Raw genomic sequence first — 13,551 nt, forward strand, 5'->3', positions numbered from 1 at the left:
ATATATTTATGATACAATTCGGAAATAATTGTGAAACATTTTGAACTTCTTTCTTCTTCTTCTTCTTCAAGTTTCAATATGAAATTCCATCTAAACCAGCGGTAAGCTCTATAAAAGTTAGCACAAAATCACCAATAATCATAACTTTTATTTTCAGATTGAAAATCGATTTCAGAATACACCACATCAGTATACATCCTAATTTAAGGAATACTCTCTTTATTAAGGTTTTGTATAAAAGTAGTAAATATAGACAGAGAAAGTAATTTTTAATGAACCTAAAGAAAAGTAATAAAAAAGTTTCTATTATATTATAGCTAGGTACCGTTTTTGCTCTGTATTAATTAGCAGCAATATTATATTTGAGTTTAAACACCTGATCATAAATATAAACCCCAATTAGTTGTGCAATTGGATAAATAAACTAAAAAAAATTATTCCAAATATGTGGATTCAATCAGTTTATGTATTAGACAATTAACGTAAAGATGCATATATTTTGGGCTATAATAATTCTTAAGCCTTCTTAGACCATGATTTGACCTAAGCTACCAAAAAAAAGTAGAGCTCAATGCATGAAGTACTTTGGTTAATGCAACATTTGGAGAATCTGACATAATATGGGGTTCGCTATCAAAAATTGTCATTGGTCTTCATATTGATATTGCTAATACCTTCAACGAGCATGTCATAGTAAAAGTAGTCAAACAATTTAAGATGTGAATGTATGTACTACGTAATAAGCACCCAAAATTCAACACAAAATAAGTATCATAGTATTAATGAGTATCAAAGTACACCTTGACCCATACCAAATGAATACATAGTGTAGCTTGAAAGAACTTATAATAATAAGATAAAGTAATTGTCATTTGAGGATGTTTCTAGCCGGTGTAAATGTGGACACCGATGGCAATAAGGAAGATGGTAATGAAGCCAAAGAAGAGAAGAGTATGTATGAAAATGGAGAGTCCACTTGTCTGGAAATTGGCAAACTCTACCGCCCTGCTGTTTCCTGGTAGTTGAAAGAGAAGCCCAGGGCTCAACAGCACAAATAGCACCACTGCTATTACCACTGGTCCCCAATCAGCCATCTCTGTTAGTCTGATATAAGTGATGTGTCTATAAGTGATAAAGGAAAAGAATTAAAAGGAAACAAGTACCAATGATCTTTAGAGAATTTGGGAAGAGTAAATTAACCAGAGTTATAGACATGGAATTTCCACCTTTATTATTTTTGAGATAAGTAGAGCCGTGGCTTAATTTCTTTTTCAGCAAATTAAGGACAAGTGAAACAAGACAATGCATACTCTGCCAACACAGAAATTACCGCATTCTGAGACAAATAAAGCGTTTTGTTTAATGACACGTATTATCAGTTGATAGCGAATAGCAATTAACATGATTATCATTTGCCGACCACGCAACAATTGAGAATCTTCATATTTCTTCTCCTAGACGGCACACTCTTTTGTGGGCTTGGGCCATTGTAAGCATGTGCAAAAACTATAAATTTTACTGGTTTAGATAGTCTTATATCAAGACAGCAGTCCAACCCAACATAGATGGGCCTACCTGCTGGCTGCTCGAGGAAAAGAAGAAAAAGATAGTAAAAGATAAGAGCCCATTCATGACGAAACCCCATTTCGTCAACCCAATATGTCAAAATAATGGGAGAAATTCAAAAATAGCCAGATTTACAAGTGATAGTTCAAAAATAGCCCAGTTTTAAAAGTAATCGAAATTTAGCCATTTCCATGTAAAGATAAATCTGAGCAAAAACACTGTTCAAAACCCGAAAAATACGCCAGTATATTATGCTGGAGTTCCAGCATAAGTATACTTGAACTCCAGCATATTATACTGGAGTTCCAGGATAAGTATGCTAGAACTCCAGCATAATATGATGGAGTTCCAGCATAAGTACACTAGAACTCCAGTATATTCCAGCATAAGTATACTTGAACTCCAGCATATTATACTGGAGTTCCAGGATAAGTATGCTAGAACTCCAGCATAATATGATGGAGTTCCAGCATAAGTACACTAGAACTCCAGCATAATATACTGGAGTTCCAGCAAAGTATAATGGTCCAGTATAATATGCTGGAAGTTCATAAACAAGTGCTCGAATCTCCAGTATATTATGCTGGAACTTTCCGTGTGTTGGAGTTCCAGCATAAATGCTGGAAGTTCATACACAGGTGCACCGAACTCCAGTATATTATGCTGGACCGATCTCTGTTGGAGCAAAATAGTGGCTATTTTTCATTGACTTGGTAAACGTTGGCTATTTTTGAATGACCGGTCTGAAAACTGGCTAGACCGTGCTATTTTAACCAAAATAATGTGTCATCTGACTGCTGATTTCCACCTAATTCCTTTCAAGTTTAACTTCTACAGGTAGTCATCCATAAATAGGTGAAATCAGCAACCTAAAAGATTAGGGTAAATTACATGCTACAACGGATTAAGATACATTCATAGTGTAACATTTGTTTTACAGTGTATGTTAGCTAAATCTGATCATTCTAAAAGCGGCTATGTATTTAATTCTTTCCAATTACGTCACAAAGCTAGAAAAAATAAACCAACAATAAATTGAAGTTTAAACAAAAGCAAATCCACAGTGGGCACCCCCAGCTCTTTTCATCTGTTACGGACCAACAATAAATTGAAGAAATTAGAAAGGCCCGCACTTTAATAATAACTTAAAACATTGCCAAAGCCATCAAATCATTTCCCAAGGGTTACATGTTGAAGAAATCAGCCAAAGAATTGTGCATTGTAAACGCAACAAATTGTTGGCTTTCTCTACTTTCCACGTCCACCGCCTTCTTTTTCAAAATCTTTTATAAAGACACCACCTTGATGAATTTATGTAATAAAATGTGTAAAGCAAAATGCAAAAGAAAGACTTGCGCGTTCTTGAATAATCGGAAACTTAAACATAAAGTTGGTATATTCTGTCGACTTCCATAAAGCAAAAATCCCTCCACTACCACAAATCATACCTTTCTTCCCCTTTAAAACACACTGCCTGCTTTTAACCCTCACGTTTAGTATATCCCCTTCTCCTTCTTCACTAAGCAAAACACTACATTTGCCATATATCTGCTGCTACAAATTTGCAAACACCACAACTATATACAACAGCAAGAAACAGATAGATCGCTTAAAGCTCAAATTTTCGAGTACCTAGTAATTTCCTTTAGATAAAGAAAGACAGGATAGTGAAATAAAGATGGTAGCTGATTGGGGGCCAGTGGTGGTTGCAGTGGCGATGTTCATCTTACTCTCACCAGGATTGCTATTCCAGTTACCGGCGAGGACTCGGGTGATTGAGTTCGGGAACATGTACACCAGTGGGATTTCCATCCTAGTTCATGCCATCTTATTCTTCTGTATATATACAATCTTGATAGTTGCCATTGGTGTTCACATACGATCCGGTTGATACTGGCAACAAAGTCAGTTTTATAAGTTCTCTTCGACCCTGCTGCTCCAGCCAAATTCTCAACTCTTCTTTGATGGCTTTTGCTGAAGGGGGATTCTTGTTTTATCAACCTTTTTTCTGTGTTTGTTTTCTTTTGAACTAGTGTGATATTCTGAAATACTCTGACAAAGTGTTGCCCTCAACATCAATGTTTATCAAATTCATGCAAATGAAGTTTTTGGACCACTTTTATCTTATTCTCTGTACATGACGGTTCTTAATATCAACTCTCTTTTTTTTCTTTTTTGCGGGGGGTTTTACAGGGAACATGGTATATATATGTTAGACAAATGCAACATCCCGCATATCTGCTTTAATTATTAAATTGAGCTAAATGGAAGAAAGACAGAATCAATCCTTTCTCAAGGTGCAAGCGATGGCTTGGACCTTTCAGATCTCAAACATTAAAATTAAGCACCAAACTGAGATTAAAAACTATAATTTGAACAAAATTGCCGCTTGCACAAATAATCCTAGGAAACAGTCCCTAGCAGTGGGAGGTACCTTATGCTAACCGGTGTCAATTATACCGTTTAGCTAGGTTAAAAGTATGTGTATATGTATATATACTGTATATCGACTCCACTTATTTTTTTCGCGTGTATACTTATTAATTATTAATTCTAGAATCGACTATATTCCAGCTCTATTGCAGCTTGCTGTCACAATCACACCACCTTAATTAGTTTTCTATAGATTTTGAGAGGAAGGAAGAGTTAGAAGACAATCTCAACTCAAACCCAACAACAACAACAACATAACCAGTAATGTCTCACACTGTAGGGTCTGGGACGGATAGTGTGTTTGCACACCTTACCCTACCTTGTGAGGATAGATAAACTATTTAGAGACTATTTTTCATAGACCATCGGCTCAGGAAAGCAACTCAGACCCAAAAACAAACAAAAAAAGATGCAGTCCAATAAGCATTTGAGCAACCAAGAGAAACAGCACGCAAATAAATTGGGCATATATAATTAAAACAGCTCATTTCAAAGACTGAATCTTTCTTCATATTTCGTCTTGACAAAACCAAAAGTACAAAGAAACAGATCTTAAATTCAGTAAGAAAAGTGCTAACAACTTACAAATAAAACCCTCATCGATTAGTGAAAATGATAGCATAAAAGGGGATTTCGAGAAGATCTGGACTATATAAGATCAGCCAGTATAGATGTGAACATGAACAGCCAGAATGAGAATAGCATAAAGCGTAAAGAAAATAAGAGTATGAACAGCAATAGCTTTTCCATTAGTCTTCATGCTCCCAAATTCCAGAGTACGATTATTACCAGGTATCTGAAACAGAAGCCCAGGTTGCAGCAATATGAAGAGTACAACTCCGATCAGCACTGGTCCCCAATCCGCCATTAACAGCAATAAGAATTAACTAGTCTGGTGCAGGTGGAAATTGAAAAACCTAGGCAAGAGAAAAAAAGAAAGGGGAATAGAAGCCCAAAAGAGTAGAGTAGCTGTAGCTTATGGAGAAAGCGGCCAAGAAAGTATAGATAGGAAATTTCTAGTTTAGTGGGGTACTATATTGTGACAAGGACACTACTCACTAAGATTTTTGGATCCATTTGTGAGCACAAGACATTAAAAGCATTTATTAATAGCCTACAAATGCTAAACACCAGTTTTACTTTCCGCAATTTCTTGATCTTAACTATGCTTTGAGAGAACACAAAGGAAGAGAGAGGCAAAAGGGAACATTTTTTAGTGAATTGATATTCAATTGAAAAAAAAATATTCGCACAAAATATTTACATAGTATTAATAAAATATGTAATTTTTATATAAAAAATTACAAATTAAAATTCATATGTATTTTTACATCAATTATTATTTAAAAAAATTAATCAGTATGATTTAATATAAACATTTAGGTAAATTATTCTCTACTCAAGAAGCCCAAGAGTTGTGCGAAAGAAGGTTTGACATAATTTTTTTCACTTTCTCTCTTTCTATTCCCTTCTGGCCAAATTCAGTTTTACCCCGATGATATTATAAGTAGCTGATGAATAACATACCCTTCAACTTTATGTACAAAGAATATATTCCGCTGAAAATTAAATCAGAGGACCAAAAAGATCTTTAAAAGCGAGAGATAAAGTTTTATATAGAAGTAATTAAAAGATAAAGAAGAGGAGAGGATTGGATGACAGAATATTTTTGAGCAGGAAACAACTTCCACCAAGTTGATTTAAATAATTTTTTAGGTTCTCCTAGTTTTGAATAAAACTTATTCTACCTTTTATTCCTAGACACCAAGGCTTAGTACTTTATCAAACTTGTCTTTGTATCTAGGGTTGTTACTAAACCAAATTAATAGTGTCGGATTTTTTAATCTATAAATCAAAACCAAACTCACAAAGTCGGGTTTTTCAATCTCGGTTTTTCTCGAGTTTTCGGATATTTTTCCTGTAAAATCTTCATAGCACAAAATATGTAACTTATGCTCCAAATATTTCTTTAGTCCTAGTAAGATACAACTATATATTATATTTTTCAAGAAAATAACACAATATTATGAGATAAGTCATAGCATTATACTAAAAGATTCAATAACAATGATAATAAATTGCATAAAGTAAATATTGCTAATTAATAAGGCATAATGAAAATTAACATAATCTAAAAATATTTATATAAGTCATGCTAAAATAAGTATAGCTAATAAGTCTTAATTACATAACTAAGCACTAAAGAAAAAGATAAATTAAGTTATGTATTTTCATTATAAACTAATGTAAAACTAAAAAATAGATTTCTAACATTATTGTCATTCCTAGTGTTGAATTGAATTTCTTTTGTTAGCATTAGTATTGATTTGAACTTTGTTTGAGTTACTACATTTATGGGCTATAAAATTTATATGACACTCAAGAATGTTAAGTCCAAACTTGAAACAATACATTAAAAGATAAAATTGTGAGAAAAATTTAAGAATTATTTATTGATTATATCACAAATTTTTTTATATATATAAAATATTTTTAGAAATTGTATATATAAATATACTATCAGGTTGTTTTAGTTTCGGTTTGATTGTTTTAGTTAAAACCAAATCAATTACGGTTGGTTTTTTTTTCAATACCAAACCACAATCGGATTATTTCCGATTTGACTTGGATTATCGGATTAGTACGGTTTATCGATTTTCTTTGTACATCCCTACTTGTATTTGTTGAATCTCCATTATCCTCTTTTTCTTTTGTATACGGTCAAAGTCATATGCCCCCGGTGTAGAAGCTCGAGGTTCCGCCCTAGGCCCGAGTCCGAGAGAGGTCAAGTTCGAAACCGGTGGACCAGGCTCGAGCTCGAAGACAGAGCGTAATGCCCGGAGGCAGGAGTTCGAAGAATACCGAGGCCAAGTGCGCCTGACCACGAAATAGTACCGTTATAGATTTGTACCAGAGCGAGCTAGATTCCTGCCACGTCCTTGAGATCATGGCGCAAAATCCGGAGTAAGATCGTACAATTCCGTACTAGGCGGTTAGACATCTGTAACAAGAATATTCCCTACTGTAAATAGAAATATTCCTTGTTTAAGGGTCCTCTATTACAAAAAGGGAACCCCAATCATTTGTATGACCATCTTTTTACTGAGCAAAGAATATACTCTCTACCTTTTCGCCTACTGTTCATCGGCATTGTCCTTTAGCTCTATTGTTCTTATTTTGCTTTTATACTTGTTCTTATTATACCAAGCCTACCTCGAGGTCCCTGTGCTCGAGGTCATTGTTGTTGAATAACATCGGGTTTGATTCACCTTTCTCTTTCGTTTTTACTTCATATTTCTTGATTATTAATTGATATTGAATTAAATCACGTATTTTTAAAACCACAAATCAAATTTAAGCTCGTATTTTTTGAGGCAAACAGTTTGGCGCCCACCGTGGGGCTAAAGATAATAGTAATTATTTCTTTACTGATTCTTATTACACATGCTATTTTTACACTTTTTCTTGTCAAGAATCTTTGATTTTCAGGCTGAAACATGTCTAGCTCACACCCGTTCATGACAACGAAGGTCTTGGTGAGAACAACAATGTAGGGGTCAGATGTTGCAGGCTCAACAAATCGCCATCGCTCAACTTCAAAGTCAGAATAAGACCCCGAGTGCAGCTGAACAGGAAAACAATCGACGTGCTGAACCAACGCCGGAAGAACCAAATGGAGACAGCTCGGGGACTGACCCCACCATTATGAAAATGCTCGAAGAGAGCTCACTAAGAGGATCGAGTCCGGAGAAAAGAAAATTAAAGATAACGACAAGAAGGTGGAGACTTATAACACCCGTGTAGACCAGATATCGGGGGCACCTCCAGTCTTGAAAGGTCTAGATGCCAAGAAGTTCATACAAAAACCGTTCCCTCAGAGCACAGCCTCGATGCCCATTCCTAAGAAATTTCGCATGCCCGATATACTCAAATATAACGGGACAACCGACCCTAATGAACACATTACTTCATACACTTGTTGGATCAAACGAAACGACCTGAATGATGATGAAATCGAGTCAGTATTGTTGAAAAAGTTTGGGGAAACACTCTCAGAATGAGCTATGATTTGGTATCACAACCTAGCTCCTAACTCTATTAATTCATTTGCTATGCTAGCAGACGCCTTCGTCAGAGCTCACGCCGGGGCCATAAAGGTGTCCACGAGAAAGTCGGATGTCTTCAAAATAAAACAAAGGAACGACGAGATGTTGAGGGAGTTCGTGTCCAGGTTTCAAATGGAAAGAATGGAACTGTCGCCGGTTTTCGACGACTGGGCAGTACAGGCCTTCATGCAGGGTTTGAACTAGTGAAGCTTAATTGCTTCTCGATAACAAAAGTAGAACTTGATCGAGTATCCAGCTGTGACGTGGTCAGATGTGCACAACCGTTACCAGTCAAAAATCAGGGTTGAGGACGACCAATTAGGAGCCCCCTCGGGTTCAGTTCATCCTAACAGGTTCGTGGCCAAGCCCCTGAGGGACACGAACAAGGATTCGAGATCAAACAGGGAAAGGTATCAACCATATACCGACCGAAGGAACAACGGCCCAAGCCGTAACATTCCCCGGAGCGATCGGAGAAACGATCGAGGGCAAAGTTCTCGGGGACTCATGTAAGAGCGGGTTCGATAAACATACCGACCCCACGATGGCTCCCCAATTATCAGAGTACAACTTTAGCGTGGATGCAACAGGGATCGTGTCGGCTATTGGAAAAATCAAAGACACCAAGTGGCTGAGGCCCCTACAAACCGATCCCTCTCAAAGAAACCTGAACCTGATGTGAAAGTATCATGGTACGCACGGTCATAGAACAGAAGATTGTCGGCAGCTAAGGGAAGTGGTGGCTCGATTGTTCAACGAGGGACACCTTCGAGAATTTCTAAGTGATCGTGCCAAGAACCACTTCAGAGAGAGAGATGCAAGGAAAAACGAGCTAGAAGAACCACATCATGTAATCCACATGATTATTGGAGGATTTGATGTCCCCCAACGTCCTGTATTCAAGCGCACCAAAATATCGATCACAAGAGAAAAGCGGACTCGGAGCTATGTGCTCGAGGACGTCCTGTTATTCTGCGAGGAGGAAGCAAAAAACATATCCCAACCTCACAACGACGCCCTGGTAATCTCTATTCTTTTAAATAAAATTCAAGTTAAACGTGTTTTAGTAGATCCAGGTAGCTCGGCAAATATAATCAGATAGAGGGTCGTGGAACAACTTGGCCTGCAAGATCAGATTATACCCGCATCCCAGGTGCTAAATGGCTTCAACATGGAAAGCGAAACAACAAAAGGAGAGATTTTCTTGCCAATAAACGTAGCCGGGACCATACAAGACACCAGGTTCCATGTCATCGAGGGTGACATGAGGTATAACGCACTTCTCGGAAGAACATGGGTACACAACATGAGGGCAGTACCTTCGACTCTCCACCAGATGATGAAATTCCCGACAGAGGAAGGAGTGAAAACAGTCCACGGGGAGCAGCATGCTGTAAAAGAGATGTTTGCAATCGAGGAAGTGGTGCCGATACCAGAACCCTTGGCCTCGGAGAAATCGAGCTCTAAAGGTAAGCAGACGGCTAAATAACAATCACGGCTCCCAGCCTCGAAGTAATCGAAACAACAGGTAATCGAAGGCGAAGAAGAGAACTTCCTGACTCCTCGAACCTTCGTTGTTCCCGAGGAGTCCGACGCTACCAAGTCAACCGTCCAAGAAAAAGGTGCAGCTGGGAACGGGGTTAACCGCCAAACTCAGGAAAAAACTCATTTAGTTTCTTATTGGTAATATGAATTTCTTTGTTTGGTCCCATTTAGATACAACAGGGATTCCACCGGAAACCGCCACGCATTGGTTGAGCACCGATCTTGGGTTCAAACCAACGAAGCAAAACAGGAGGCATCTGTCCGAGAATCCACGTACCAACATCCAGTTGGCAGGATGTCCAAATGACAAATAGGTAAAGCAATGAAACCCTATATTGATGATATGACTGGTTAAGTCCCTGCGCATAGAGGACCATTTTTATTTGTTTGCAGGAAACATTCAAAGTTTCAAGGCAATGCGACACGAACTTTTACCCAGGGAAATGCGCCTTCGGAGTTGGCTCAGGTAAGCTCCTCGGCTTCCTGGTGTCAAATCGAGGTATCGAAATTATACCCGACAAGATCAAGGCTTTCAAAGATATCACGATCGTGGACAGCAGCAAGTCCTCGGAGTTGTTGGTAGAGGATCTTACAAACTCGGCATGACAGAAGCTCCCGAAGACCTTAGGTTTTAAAGCATGCGTTGCACTCTTTTTTCCTTAGCTCGGATTTTGTCCCAAATGGATTTTACCGGCAAGGTTTTTAACGAGGCAACAATTATGTGCTACCTAAAGAGAACTCGACAGTATCCAAGGATTCTTTTCAATCAACCTCGAATACTGGGGGCATCACCCTCAGAGATTATATTTTCAAGGAAAACACTTCACGCCTAAGAGGACCTCGATAGGAAAATGTTGTAATGGGCCAAACGGTTAGATGAACCGTGCCCATATAGAATAGTCGAGCCTTGACGGCAATACATGTACGCATGTATCAAATTACTTGAATAAGCATTCTGTTTAGATCAAAAACACTTTGCATCCCGAAAAAATCTACTATTGCACGAGCTCTACACTTATAATCCTACGGGAAACGGCTCAAGAGCCAAAACATAAAAGCACCTCCGAATACTCGGAGACTGCCATCAACAGCCAATATACCCGAGCCATCAAAACTCGGACTCATAAGACCTCAAAGAGGCATCCCCTCAAAACAAAGGCCAAGGCTAATATACTCGGGGACTAACTTTCCAAACAAATTCATAAAGTTATCGGGTAACAAGTCCAAGCAACACTCCCGAAGGCTACGGCCATATTAAAGACTACGGTCATATAAAAAGCTACGGCCTAAACAATACGGCTCGGAGACGTCTGACTTCCGCTATTAATAAAAGGCCTTCAAATACTTTGTTAAAACTGGTTAAATCAGGCTACCCTCGGCAAAAGCAAAATGTAACGTGCTTCGATAAATTCAGCCCTCGAATAATTTAAAAGCTTCGATAAATGTAAGCTCTCGATAAAACCTCAAGAGGTGTTCGACTATCAGTACACAAACAAGGTCCTGACACGTCGAACCCTCGAAAAAACCCAACGGGTACAAAAACACATGCTAAGGCATAACTAAATTTTTACTAGGTCTTTTAGCCAAAATGAGGAAAAAATTATATAGCCATTCTAGAGGCCGAATCGGCCCCACTTAAAGAGCCTAAGGGCCAGCTAAAAGAGCCTAAGGGCTAACTTAAAGAGCCTAAAAGCTAACTTAAAGAGCCTAAGGGCCGATATATAAGAGCCCAAGGGCCAACTGCGAAAGGCTTAAGGGCCAAAAACTTATAGTTCGAGACTCCACTCTCATTTCGATCCGGACTCAGGAGTCACGATACCCTGAGCTTACATCGGATCGATCTAAACTTAACTCGAAGATTATTATACCTATCGATAAAGATCTAAGGGTGTGAGCACGTGATTTTTTCCCTATATGAATTATTCCCATAAATTCAAAATAAAATTACTTCTTTTCATTATTTTCAACTTTGTGGATTTTGGTGGAATTTTTTGTGTTAATTGTTTGCATTTGTTTGTGCATGTTTATTTTATTCATGAAAAATACAAGAAATATGTTGCATTTGCATCTAGGATTTAATTGGGCATTTTTTTTTTATTAGTTAGTAATCTATTTGTGTTACAAAAAATAGAAAATCACAAAAAATAACGCATTTTGCATTTAGCTGCGAATCTTGCAGTTTTCTTTTAGTTTGGTACTTAATTAGTTGTTGTAAATATTATTTTGAACATTAATCTAATTTGGTAGGATAATTTTGGTTTAAAATTAATATAGGTTTTATTTAGAAAAAAAAAAAGAAAAAGATTTGAAATTGAAAAGAAATAGAAATATAAGTCTGTTTGGGCCATCTTTAATTCCCAAGCCCCAGGCCCAAACGTTTTCCCCAAACCCACTCCCATACCCGTCCAAACTGGCCGACGACCCGCCCCCAGAACCCGGTCTCTCCCGCAGTAATCCAAAACGACCCCGCTTTAACAGACCAAATCAGGACCGTTGATCTCTGTTGATCCAACGGTCCGGAACTGGGGTTTGTTTAATATTTATATGTCCGAACCTCTACCCCCCCACCCCTTCGTCTCTCTCTCTCACCCCATACCTCAGAGACCCACCCTAACACCGCCGCCTACCACCGTAACACCGCCGTCTACCACCGTCCCTCCGCCGTCCGCCATCGGCCGGAAATCGCTCACGGCGGCGGCCGGCGTCCAAATCATTCCAAATTTACACCCTAGAACCAGTGTCCTCTCCTCTTTCCAACCCCCGTCTTGGTTTGTCTCGAATCCCACTCCAAAGCGTCGAATATTAGATCGAAGATTTTTCCGGCCATGACACAACTTCTCACAAATCGGTCTAAATTAATACCCTAGGTCCCTTTTCCCTTTCCCTATCCAAATCCCCGGTTAGTTTCTCTCGAATATGCCTGGAATTGGTCGAATCTCGATTTGAATATTTTCCGGCCAAGACCCAAAGTATGCCAAATGGTCCCAAATCGATACCCTAGGTTCATTTAAGTCTCCTCTACCCAACCCCCATAGCCACTTGTCTCGAATCTGCCCGGAACGTTACGAATTTTAAGTCCCAAAGTCCGGCAGAACCCTAGCTCAGAGATCTTGGGGATTTTGGACCGTAATTTCCCTAATCACGTGTTTTCTTTTGAAAACACACGATTAGGGATGTTACGTGTCAAGAATCCCGGAGGATTCAAACAACAGATAGCTGGTCAAAATTCGTCTCATGGTCAGTCGAATGCTCAAAATCAGTAAGTCTTGTTCGATTCTGTCTTTGATTATGTGTGTGCTTTTTCGTCTTGTTCTTGTAATTGTTCTTAGCTTGAGCTTAATATTATTGGCTTAATTTAATCCTGTTCTGTTAAATCTTAGGTTTTAGTTTTAATTTTTTTCCGTTTTGAATCTGTCCTGCTAAATGCTTGTTTTCAGTTTGTGGTTGATCGTCATAATTCTTCATTAGTCGTCTTAGTCAATCCTGTTTAGGATTTGCTGGTTTTGATTTTTTTTTTTCTAATGTTTGAGTTAGTCAGTTAGCCTCGTTTAATCAGTAGTTATCATTAGTAAGGCCTTAATTCAGTGTTTAGCATTGTTTAGCATTGATAGGTTTTAGTTTAGGATGGCCTGGTTTAGCTCAGTAATTTCAGGGGGTGCTAAGGGTAGTTTAGGCATGGGAAAAGGGTAGTTTAATCAGATTTGGTAATTGTTGAAGTAAGCTAAGGGTAGAATAGGATTTGTAATGGGTATAGAACCTTCTAGGATGGACTATAGTGCATATTTCAGTAAACTTAGGGTAGTTACTTGTGTAACAAGTCAGAAAATAAAGGGTAAAAAATAGAATTAAAATAGGGACTAATGGGTAAAGGGAAAATCTGAAATTGGACCCTAAATTCACC

General features: G+C 38.2%; 3 protein-coding genes across 3 annotated transcripts; 1 reads left to right on the plus strand and 2 right to left on the minus strand.

The window, feature by feature from the left end:
* Nucleotides 1-753: 753 nt before the first annotated feature.
* Nucleotides 754-1,289, minus strand: LOC109217198. The gene has a single exon (XM_019381422.1). The coding sequence runs from the start codon at nucleotides 1,092-1,094 to the stop codon at nucleotides 885-887; it is 210 nt and encodes a 69-aa protein (XP_019236967.1). The 5' UTR covers nucleotides 1,095-1,289; the 3' UTR covers nucleotides 754-884.
* Nucleotides 1,290-3,105: 1,816 nt separating this feature from the next.
* On the plus strand, nucleotides 3,106-3,740 carry LOC109217201. Its single transcript, XM_019381425.1, has one exon. The coding sequence runs from the start codon at nucleotides 3,245-3,247 to the stop codon at nucleotides 3,455-3,457; it is 213 nt and encodes a 70-aa protein (XP_019236970.1). The 5' UTR covers nucleotides 3,106-3,244; the 3' UTR covers nucleotides 3,458-3,740.
* A 705-nt stretch (nucleotides 3,741-4,445) lies between these two features.
* On the minus strand, nucleotides 4,446-5,141 carry LOC109217202. Its single transcript, XM_019381426.1, has one exon. The coding sequence runs from the start codon at nucleotides 4,865-4,867 to the stop codon at nucleotides 4,658-4,660; it is 210 nt and encodes a 69-aa protein (XP_019236971.1). The 5' UTR covers nucleotides 4,868-5,141; the 3' UTR covers nucleotides 4,446-4,657.
* Nucleotides 5,142-13,551: the final 8,410 nt, after the last annotated feature.

Source organism: Nicotiana attenuata, unplaced genomic scaffold (genome assembly GCF_001879085.1).
Source record: "Nicotiana attenuata strain UT unplaced genomic scaffold, NIATTr2, whole genome shotgun sequence".
NCBI classification, from domain to species: Eukaryota; Viridiplantae; Streptophyta; class Magnoliopsida; order Solanales; family Solanaceae; genus Nicotiana; species Nicotiana attenuata.

What these genes read in the sequence shown, in the direction of transcription:
- LOC109217198 (XM_019381422.1), bottom strand. Translation starts at nt 1,094, where the DNA reads ATGGCTGATTGGGGACCAGTGGTAATAGCAGTGGTGCTATTTGTGCTG.
- LOC109217201 (XM_019381425.1), top strand. Translation starts at nt 3,245, where the DNA reads ATGGTAGCTGATTGGGGGCCAGTGGTGGTTGCAGTGGCGATGTTCATC.
- LOC109217202 (XM_019381426.1), bottom strand. Translation starts at nt 4,867, where the DNA reads ATGGCGGATTGGGGACCAGTGCTGATCGGAGTTGTACTCTTCATATTG.